Here is an 11,683-nt window from a genome sequence, read left to right on the forward strand (position 1 = left end):
TGAACTGCATGTTAAGAATTTATTAGGTGGGCTGGAGAGATGGCTCAGTGGTTAAGAGCACTGCCTGACCTTCTGAAGGTCCTGAGTTCAGTTCCCAGCAACCACACGGTGGCTCACAACCATCTGTAATGAAATCTGGTGCCCTCTTCTGGCCTGCAGGCATAAATGCAGGCAGAATACCAAGAATACTGTATACATAATAAATAAATAGATTAAAAAAAAAAGAATTCATTAGGTAGGGCTGGAGAGAGGACCTGGGTTCCTAGCACATGGTGACTCACAGTCATCTGTAACTCCAGTTCTAGAGGATCCAACACCTTCTTCTAACTTGGGCATCAGACACATGTGATGTACATATATACATACAGGTAAAATTGACAATAAGCTGGGAATTTCAGTATAATTGTTTGAAATGTAACTTTCTAAAATACAATTATGAATTAGGAACTCAGGGACTAGGGATGGCTGCTCAGTGGTAGAGTTCAAGGCCGTGGACTTGATTTTGGGCTCTGTAAGGGAATACAAAACCAAATCAAATACAAAAGATAATGGGATAAGGCTAACCAGACACAAAGAAACTAGGATGATGGAACTGTTGCAAAGCCAGATTCCAGTTCTGGTTTCTATTTTACCAAGGGAGGAGTCCCAGCTGTACACTTCTGCCACCATGGAGACACCTGCCACCTCACCTTTCCCTGATCTGTAAACCAATAAAAACCCTTCTAAAGAAAGAAAGAGGAGATAGATGGTTGTGTGACTCTCACTGCCTGGTCTTCAGAGTTCCCAACCAACTGGGGTTATATAGTGAGACATTTACCTCCAAAAACAAAACAAAAACAAACAACCAAAAAACAAACAACCAAAAACCCCCAAGACAAAAAACAAACACAAAGAACTAATTCCTACAGCCAAAATGCACTGCTTAGTAGAAGAACACACTGAGCACAGTTGTCTCAGCATTCAGTGTGCTTGGTTTCTCTGGAACCAGTTTTATTATTACTTTACCATCTCCAGTGAACAAGAAAGTAACTAGTCATATAAATGAAGAAGGAACTTTGGTCTGAACACAATGTGAACAAACTCTGAGCTAACCCTCTAGTTTTTAACTCTATCTACATTCTCAATTACTTTGTAGTATTCTAGTTTCCTTTGCCAATCCTGAGCCTTTCAGGGGCTTAAGGTACAGATCGGATTACTTCTTGGCTTTACCTACCACCTTACAGGTACAAAATTCTATTAAGAATTTGTTCTTTAAACTCATTTACTTCCTGTTTGGCCTCCAAAACTTTGTTAATATTATCTACCTTTTCCCCAAATCTACTTGCTCTTTTGTGGATTTATGCCTTTAAAATGAGTTTATTTTGTGCATTCTTGATAGGAATTATCAACAGGAAGTAAAAAAAAAGTCTAATCTGCTATCTTTGTCCAGCAGTCAACACTTAACCTTAACTTTTTGTTGTTTAAGAGTCTTCTCTGCACAGTCCTAGAACTTGCTAAGTAGACCAGACTAGCCCTGAACTCAGAGATTCACCAGCCTCTGCCTCCTGAGTGCTGGGATTAAAGGCACTAGCCTCCACACCTAGCCTGATACTGACTCTGTAAACTGCTTTCTGTTGGGCATTCTTTCTTGTGCTCGGTACAATATTTTAATTTCCGAAATGATACAATCAAGGAAAATTGAAGAGCAATTAGAGAAGAAAACAATAAGGAGAACAGAAATGATCAAAGTGACCGAGCAGAAGGTGAAGATAGTTTGTCTATACTGACTAGCAGGCAAGTTATGTGCCCACACACATGTGCCACACTGTGTGAAGTTAGAGGACAATCTGTAGGAGCTGGTTCTCTCCCTCTACCATGTGTGCTCCCAGGTTACAGGTATTTGACTCAGGTCATTACATCAGGCTTTTCAGCAAGTGTCTTTAATAGACTCACATTGCTGGCTCTATTATTTATTTTCAAGCTGATACATAAGAACATAGAAATTGTACATATCAATGGGGTACCATGTAATGTTTTGTTACATGGATCCACACTGTGTGTTTAAGTCAGGTTTAAGTCAGGTTAAACATACCTATCTCCTCACCTTTATTTCTTTATTGTCAAACTTCCAAAATCCTTGCTTCTAGTCATTTGAAATTTATAGCACATTACTGTTATCTATTGCACTTTGCCTGCTATTCTTTTTTTTTAAGATTTATTTATTTATTATGTATACATATACAGTATTCTTGGTATTCTGTCTGCAGGCCAGAAGAGGGCACCAGATCTCATTACAGATGGTTGTGAGCCACCATGTGGTTGCTGGGAATTGAACTCAGGACCTCTGGAAGAGCATGCAGTGCTCTTAACCACTGAGCAATCTCTCCAGCCCCCTCGCCTGCTATTCTTTTTTTTTTTTTTTGGTTTTTTCGAGACAGGGTTTCTCTGTGGTTTTGGAGCCTGTCCTGGAACTAGCTCTTGTAGACCAGGCTGGTCTCGAATTCACTGAGATCCGCCTGCCTCTGCCTCCCGAGTGCTGGGATTAAAGGCGTGCACCACCACCGCCCGGCTTCGCCTGCTATTCTTTGCTGAGTCAAAAAGGAAGCAAGTTAACAAATGGAAGGTGTAGAAAGTGTTGAAGGTTTGAAGAAAAGAGAAGGAACACAGGAGCCTCATAGGAAAGAGTAGAGGATGGAAACATGACTCTTAGGAAGTGGCTAAGACTGCTGATGTCAGTGAATCTAAGTAAATTCAGAGTGAGTTGGTTATATAACGAGGGCAGTGATTTCTGCAAGCTCATATGTACAAGAGAGACGTAGGGGATGTGGAGTGAGGAAGGTACAAAACTCTGATCGTAATGACTGCTCAGGGAATTTAAACAGGATAAAGACAGTGAAATGAGTGAGAATGAGGTAGGTATCGAAAGACTGTCACATCAAGATACTATAGGACAGAAGAGCTGAATGGATGATAGAATTTGGGGTTTTCGCTCCTAAGCACTTAAAAATGCTTTGCTACTTCATTAAGTACCAATTCTAGGCTGATTACTTTTTTGCAACACTTTATGTAATTATCAGGATGGGTAAAAGGAGGCATTGCATCTCCAAGGAAAAGATAAAAATGCTAAAACCCTTGGCCGTGGTCAAGTACTTTGTACTCCAATCAATCTGTTGGGTCACATGTTCTTCCAGAAACACACAAAACTAGAATAAGCCTGACCAACTCAACACTTTACCTACACAAATATGAAAGAAAATAAAGGCAAAGTGTTCCTGGAGAAGAATAAAAGTTCAACTACCTGTACTTACTGTAGCACTGAGTTAAATTCAGCAATTGCTGTTATACCATGTCAATAAAGCTTCTTTACTCTTATTTCATCCCCCCCCCCCCCCCGGTGTATACTGTTTTCAGTATTATCACACAGAAAGTCATGGCTCATCTTATCCATCTTGCAAGAAAAACAACACCCGAGTTAAGACTCCTAGAAGTTAGCTGCTGGGCGGTGATGGTGCACGTCTTTAATCCCAGCACTTGGTAGGCAGAGGTAGTGAGTTCGAGGCCAGCCTGGTCTACAAAGCGAGATCTACAACAGCCAGGACTGTCACTCAGAGAAAATTTGTCTTGAAAAAAAAAAAAAAACCAAAGAGACTCTTAGAAGTCTGTATTTCTGTGGCTTCTATAGCAGCAACAATGCTTTTCAGCTTAGTTGAGGCAACCTCATTAAACAGGGCAACAAAAGAAATCTGAGCTTTAAATTTCATGAGATCTTTGTTGTTCGAGGTAGCAATTTTGTGAGTTGTTAGATTTTTTTCCACCACACAATTTGTGACCAGACATGTGACCAGTGCTGTAGTCTCAGTACTGTTGAGGTAGAGGCGGGTGGATCTCATGAATTTGAGGCCAACGCCGTCTATATAGGGAATGAGCGTCAGGTCAGCCAGCTACATAAAAAAGACCCTGTCTCAAAAAAAAAGTCATAGGAACTTGCAATGCTCCTGCTTGCTCCGCTAGAACAGTCATTTACGACTATGTGGTCCATAAACAATCAAAGTAAAACTTTATTGTTTTGATTTTGATTGGATAAACTAAGTCAGGGAACAAGACTCAGCAGATGATGAAAGATGATTAACAGTTTACCAACTTTGTGGACAACACAAATTCCTTGAAGTTTAAGGGCAACTCACTAACTTGCCACTCTTTTTCCATCTCTTCCCTCTGCGATGGCATCCTAAAAGGCTCCCCAGGGATAGCTACCTAAACACAAGAATTTATGTTTATTATGTAAGAATTTCCCTCATTTAGCATACTGGGTTTATTAACTATATTCATTCATAGGTGATGTGCAAACACACTGGAATTATTTTACAAATTATTTGTGCCAGTCATATCTCTTCAACATCCTGACTTGATTATTCTAAGTGAAAACTTAAATCACAGAGTAAAAGTTTACCTCCCTAATGTGCTATAAAACTTCCTCTTTTACATACCCACTCATGCAAATTCCCTAAATACTCCTATTTAGGGGTTTTAAATTAATTAAAAATGTTATGTGTATGGAAGCTTTGCCTGCATGTATGAATGTTATGTGTACCACACACATGCAGTCAGTCCCCTGGAGGCCAGAAGAGGGAGTCAGATCTCCAGAGACTGGAGTTACAGATGGTTGTGAACTGCCATATGAGCGCTGAGAGGGGAACCCAGCTCTTCTGGGAGAGCAGTCACTGCATCCAACCACCAAACCATCTCTCCAACCCCAGATGTTTTAATTCTAAAGGAATAACACAGGACTACAAACTACAGGGGCTGCTAAAACTACCATGACTCAGATTATCTACAAACACACTTAAAGCCAGCTGCCAACGTCATTTCAGATTGCCTCTGCAGCAGGCTTCCACTTTCTTATTGTGGGATGATACAACTTATTACCCAAACTGGAACATTAAGAGAAAAATGTTTTTAATAACGGTATTAAAATAGGCATAAGTAATGGTTTCTACCAGGGAAAGCTACAGATATGGTCACCCTAATTCTATACCATAACTTAATGTTAACTAGTCAAGTTTCAAAAGAACTATAGTTTCAGATATATATATCTGATATATATATATATATATATATATATATATATTTACAGCCATGTAAAAGACCTCAATTATAGTACAGATCATAAAGCCAAGTGCATCTTTTACTAAAGTTAAAGATCTAAACATTTTATGCTCTACACAAAACCAATTTCAGGTGCATTATAGACCTAATTGTGAAAAACAAAACAACAAAAGATGAAGTAGCATAGCACTGGATTAAAGAAAATCACGTTATTAGCATGGATAAATAAAAAAAGAAGCACCACCCAACTAGTCCTAAGAGTCTGATAAACATAAAATGAGGAAATATCTATAATAAAATCATTACACAAAAGATATTTGTAATATATACATTCATCAAAGGATTTATATTTAGAACTCAAAATTCCAGAAAGTAACTCCAGTGACAAATTTCAAAGACACTTAAGGAAAGATAAATATCAAATGGCTTAGATATGGAAAGACCTTCAAAACTCATTAGTAGCCAGAGAAATAGGGACTAAAATCACATTCAAGGGCTGAAGATGGCTCAGTGGTTAATAGCACTCACATTAAGTGGCTCAAAACCACCTGTAACTCCAGCTCCACGAGGGCCACACTTCTGGCCTCCGTAGGCACCTGCACTCATACGCACAGACGTTCCTACACATACATCTAATTAATAAAAAAATAAATAAAAACCACATTGAACTACCTACCCATCAGATTATAGCTGCTAAGAATTATAGTTATAGCACCAGTACTGTTGTTGGTGAGGAACACGGAACCAGAATTCTTACTACTGAAATAACAACTAGTAAGCACCTACTAGAAAAACTGCTTAGTGTTCACTTAGTGAAGAATACACTCGCTGTGTTTCTGCAATTCAAATTCTAAGTATGTGTGTGTGTCCCCGGAAAATGATTTCAACACATCAGTGCATTTAAATACTAATTTCCCTAAAAGCATTGTTCTGAATAGCTCTAAGCTGAAAATAAACGAAGTATTAACTGTCAAATAGCCAAACCTGTGAGAAGAATAAAAGCCAAAAGTAAAACATTCTATATACACAAAGTTCTAACCGTTGTGCTCCTACCAGCTGAGCCATTTCTCCAGCTCTTTAATAACTTTTAAAAATTATTTTGGGGAGCCAGGCGGTGGTGGTGTACGCCTTTAATCCTAGCACTCGGGAGGCAGAGGCAAGTGGATCTCTGAATTTGAGGCTAACCTGGTGGTCTACAAGAGCTAGTTCCAGGACAGGCTCCAAAAGCTACAGAGAACGCTGTCTCAAAAAACCAAAAAAAAAAAAAAAAAAAAAAAAAAAAAAGACTGAGTTGGAAGCAGAATTTCATGTTTAAGGTCAGAGTAGGCCACACAGTGAGAACCCTACCTCAAAAAAACAAAAGGGCTGGGCATGGTGGCTTACACCTGCAGTACCAATACTTGGAGGGCAGAGGCAAAGGATCCCTGACAGATACTACAAAGAGGTCTAAGACTGCCTGCGTTACAAGACTGACAGACTATCTCAAATAAACCAAATGACTAATGGACCAATCCAGAGGAAACAGAGGAGAAAGAAATCTTAGAAAATGTTTTGGCTCACCTGTTAAAAAGAGTGCACACCAGAGGGCCTGAGTTTGATTCCCAGCACCTGACGAGTGGCGAGTGGTCCACAACTGCCCATAATTCCAGCTGGGGGTGGGGTTAATAAACCTGACACCCAGTGGTTTCTGTTGGTACCTATACTTGCATGTGCTTATCACTACACAGACCACACACATATAACTAAAAGCGTTTTCAGAAAGTTACTATGCCTTATAATTCCAGCACCTAGGTGGTGGCTAGAGGACTAGAGTTCAAAGTGGAAGCTGGCACATCAATACTTCAAAGTCATCTTTGACTGTATATCCAGTTTGAAGCCAGCCCAAGCTACATGAGACTATCAAATAAACCCCCAAACCTCTATAAAACCACTTTAATGAGAAATACTGTTCTCAACCAGTGTCTAGATTACTTGGTGAGAGCACCAAGAACTTCAGAGAGCTTTTCCCACACTTTAATAAAAATCAGTAAAACTAACCCTATGAATCAAAAGCTCCACTAGTAAGAAGCAGATTTTAAAAAAGGCAAGCAAAACTAAATTAAGAAATATCACGGGCAAGCCTTTCTTGCTGTTTTTGAAGCAGGGTCTCACTAAGTAGTTTGGTTGGCCTGGAATTCAAATCCACCTGCCATTACCCTTTGAATGCTGGGACAAAGGCCTGTGCCACCATGCCCAGTTTCACACCATTGGTGAAGTCTTTAATAACTACTAAAGACAGTCATACATCCTGAAGTACAGTGAGCGTTTACAAAGATGAAAGCAGGCGATGTGGTACAGTACTCCACAAGGCAGAGAGGAAGATATGTGGTACTCCTTTCAGTTTTTGTCTTTTCTGAGAGGCTTTCATGTATACCAGGCAGATCTTGAATGCCTGACCTCCTACCTCCAACTCCCTAGAGGAATTACTGGCATGCACCACCCACACCCAGTTTTCTCACTGGGGATTGAACCCAGGATCTCAAGTACAATAAGCAAGCACGCTTATCAACTGAGATACCTGTATTTATCTGCTTTCTAAGATGACCCACCTGTATTGCTTAAGCAGGCCCCAAGTTCCTTAGTTCAAGAAGCCTTTGGAATAGCTGGGGCTATAGGCAAGTGGCACAGTCCCGGGCTTCCTTCTGCTTTTTTAAAAAGCAGGCTTCTTAACTTTTGAAGTGTCAGATTCAAGGGTGTTATAAAAGTAAATTGCTAAAAATTACACAAGTATCACCACGATGCAACTGTGGAAAACACCGCCCTACTGTTTTATAGTGTACCTTTTTAAAGCGTTGCTCTTCTGGTATTGGAGATGAGATTCAGACCTCCCACTTTCTAGGCGAGAGCTCTGCCCATCAGCCGGAACCCCTAATCCCTATCAGGTTTGGTTCACCAACATAAAAAATTTCCTTGCCTACGTCTATTTGTCCCAAAACAAATACTGTTAAAAGGGTCCACCAAAACATCTAAAAACGGGTCATTAAAACTTGTTTGGTACTGTGGAACGACTCTCCCATTCCTATCCCCAGACCTCTTTTCCTAGCGTAGTAGGCGGGTCTTAAAATTCCATCAGGTGTGGGGGAAAATACTCCTCCCGAGTATTTAACAAGCCGTTGTAGGGCTTCCTCTAAGATCTGAAGCTCAAGTTTATTTTCTTTTTGCTTTCCTGGCAAAGGCCCAGCACGTGTGAACGGAAACAAAACCCACAGACCGTCCGGACGTTAAAGGCTATGGGGTAGGGATGGTCCCCCTTCTTTAACTCAACACCCTTTACCCGTGGAACACGTCCAGCGGAGCCGGTCAGCGCCCCGAAATACTCGATCTGAATCGTGCAAAGAGTCCTGGATCATCAAACGTGAACTTGCCTTTCTACCAGGGTTCCAGAAAAGAGGGCCGTGGGGGGCAGCAAGCCAGCGTTTTAACGTGCACCCTAAAGAGATGGTTGCACCAGAATTTTGATTTAACAGGTAACAATCACGGAGGAAAGAAACCGGATGCGATCGGCTCGACCGTGCCAATGGCCCATCGCGAGCACACGTCCGCGGCGCAAACCCAAACTTTTGAGCACCCAGCTCGGGACTTCACTCGAGCACCGTCGCAAGCAACCGAGACGAAGAACGCTGAGAAACATGGGTGCCGAGGAACCCACACATCCGCATTCAACTCAAGGTAGGCGGACAGATTCTTGGACTCCTCCGGCTTTGTTCCGCGGGTCAGAAGACGGAACGACCGAATTTCGGTCTCGGAAGCCACGAACCTGGGTGTGTTCTCCGGCGGGTTCCCGGGACTTCAGGAACGCCCCGCCCCGCCCCGGGCGCCGCGCACTCGTTCCCGGAGTTCCCCGGATGGAAGGCGCGGAGCTCCGGGGAAGGAAGCGGCCCGGGAACCGAGAGAGGCCGCGCCCCGGGCCCTAGTCGCTGGGGGGACCGGGAGCGAGGGAGCGGCCTCCCCTGAGGAAGAAGAGCGCGAGGGCCGCCGGGGCGCCCGGCCCGCGCTCCCCAAGCCCGAGGCCTGCCCCGCCGTACCTTTGGCGAGGGCTACCGTGGAGTTCTCGGTGTCGATGGTGTAGAGGATGCCCTCGTAGCGGATCTCCGCCTTGGAGATGAGGCTGATCTTGCTGCCGATATAAGGAGTGCCCCCGCTCATGGCGTCGCCGCCGTCGCTCCCGCTCGCACTCAGGAGATCCCGCGCTGCGCTCGCCGCCGCCGCTCCGCACGCCCGCCCGCTCACTCAATCGGCACTTCACAGCAGCCGCCTCAGAGCCAACATGGCGGCTGCGCCGGCTCCGCTACCCTCCCCCAGCCTCCCGCCCTCAAACCGAGGCGCGGCGGCGGCGGCAGCGGCGGCGGCGCGGGGCACGCTGGGAGGGCGAGGCCGCGTGCTCTCTCGCGAGACTCGGCGAGTACCGGACCGTCCGTGGCTTTCTCCGCGGTGGCTGCGGGTCCGGTAGAGGAAGCTGCTCACCGGCTTTCGCTCCGGTGGAGTTTCGGAGAGACGGAAATTTTTTTCATGGCACCCAGACGCCGCGTGGCGAGCTCTCATCCCGCCTGGTGACGCTGACTGCGGCCTCCGCCATTTCTAGGCGGCCAGTACTTTGTCACGAGCCCGGTGCCTTTGTAAGCGGTCGCCTGCTAGCTCATGGCCAGCTGCCTGTCATCCGCGAGTCACGGAGCTCTCGTTGTCGTGCCAGAGCAGCAGCATCGCCTACCGATTGTCACACCCCCAACGCTGCTGCTCCAGGAAGCGCTGGGACTGTGTCCCGAAAACTTGTTTCTCCTTCCTGCCGGGTCCAACTCTTTTCATATGGCTTGATCCGGGTTCCTAGTTTTCAAGATGCCACTGGACACTATCAGGTCCAGTTGTTCTCTCTACAGCTTTGATTTCTTATGTCAACTCCAGTTTCTGAACTACGATCGTCTGTCTCTCCGTTCGGATGCCAAATTGACATCTTAAGACGGTGTCCAAAGCTGTAGCTGTGCTCGATTTTACTCCAAACTCGTCCCTCTAGAGTTGTTCTCTGAGGTAACCAGGCACTGGAACGGTTTACTTAGCCACGAAGACCTTAACCCTGGATTGACTTCTCCTTCACCGCCACGTCTATCCTAACTGTAAATCCTGTCTGTTCCGTTTGGATCATCTCCATACAACTCTACAAGAGCCTCCATTACTCTGGCCAAAATTATTTGCAGTAGTCTCCTAAGAATAATCTACTTCCCTTATTCCTAGTAGGTTTTTCTAGCACAGTAGCCGGGGCATCATGTTCAGGTAGCAAGAGATGATGGACTCTCGTTCAAATCAAGTCAGATGACATCTCTCCGTTCCAATACTCTCCACAGATTACATGTTACACAAAACGAAAAACAGACTGTATAGGACGTGGATTTAGCTTCTTGTTACACAACTCAGTACTGTTCCAAGCATACCTTCTTTACCCAGAGTTTTCACAGTTCATTACACTCTGCTCAAAGCCTCCCTGAGATGATTTGTTTACAATACAATCAGCCCTCACTTTACACCCCTCTACTTGGCTTGTCCCCGCCCCCCTCCTACTACGTCTAATCATAGGTGTGTGTCTACCTCCTTCACTAAAATGCAAATATTTTGAGGAAGGGATGTTCTTGGTCACCGCTTGCATCACCAGAGCCAAGTGTAGCAACTGGCAAAGGACATCTACTCTGTAGATTTTTGCTGCAAGAATGAACAACTGGGGTGACTACAGAGCTCAGGCAGCAAGCAGGATGTCTGGTGAGCTGAGTGAATGCATGGTGATTATCTGGGTGTTCAAGTGGGGGTAGCAGGAGAGGTTAATGAGCTGTGATGTGATTGGTGCACAATAGCTTCAAGGTCCCTGCTTCACTACAAAGTCAGTGCCAGGGTATGCAAAACTCATGTTTGACTTTCCTTCCCATTCTAGGCCTCAGACCGAAGCTGCCTTCTCATGCGTCTACAGTGAGCACATTCTTTCCATTGTCAGGTTTTACAAACTGACAATATCCAGTACTCAAATCTCCCTTCCAATTCTCCTGGCTTCTAGTATACATCACACACACACACACACACACACACACCACCCCATGACTTCTGCCACCTCCATTGGTTTTTTTCTTCCATGGTGCTTCCTCCCAAAATAAACTGCCTTTATCCATGGTTCCTAAGGTCATCATGTCCTAATGCTGTTTGTTATGATTTGAATGTATCTCCCAATAATTCCTGTAAGATTTAGTCCTCCCTGGGGCAATATTGAGAAATGGTAGTGTGCATGCATGTGTTTATGTGGATACACACGTGTCATAGCACCCAAGGCAAGAGGACAATTTGCTGGAAGAAATCAGTTCACCGTGTGGATTCTGGAAATCAATCTGAGGCCATGAAGCTTGGAAGCAGACAGCTCCTACCCACTGAAGCCTCTTGCCAGCTGACAAACAGCGGAAGTTGTTGTTGAGACTGGCTCTCACTCTCTAACCTGGTATCCTAGAAGTGTAGACTAGGCTGGCCTTGAACTCACAGAGGTCTCCCCACCTATGCCTCCCAAGAGCTGGGAGGTGGGGCTTAGTAGCAA

The 11,683-nt window shown here is 44.2% G+C and overlaps 1 protein-coding gene across 5 annotated transcripts in view; it reads right to left on the minus strand.

The window, feature by feature from the left end:
- Positions 1–9,417, minus strand: part of Lsm14a (LSM14A mRNA processing body assembly factor) — a 49,230-nt gene extending 39,813 nt beyond the window's left edge. For all 5 annotated transcript variants that reach the window (XM_041653520.1, XM_041653519.1, XM_041653518.1 and 2 more), the window contains exon 1: positions 9,150–9,417. In XM_041653520.1, coding sequence (XP_041509454.1) covers positions 9,150–9,270 — 121 coding nt within the window. In that variant the 5' untranslated portion in view covers positions 9,271–9,417. The remainder of the gene's footprint in view (positions 1–9,149) is intronic.
- Between the last annotated feature and the right edge of the window lie 2,266 nt (positions 9,418–11,683).

Source organism: Microtus oregoni, unplaced genomic scaffold (genome assembly GCF_018167655.1).
Source record: "Microtus oregoni isolate MIOR12 unplaced genomic scaffold, Mior012 000006F_ref0000085, whole genome shotgun sequence".
Classification (NCBI taxonomy): domain Eukaryota; kingdom Metazoa; phylum Chordata; class Mammalia; order Rodentia; family Cricetidae; genus Microtus; species Microtus oregoni.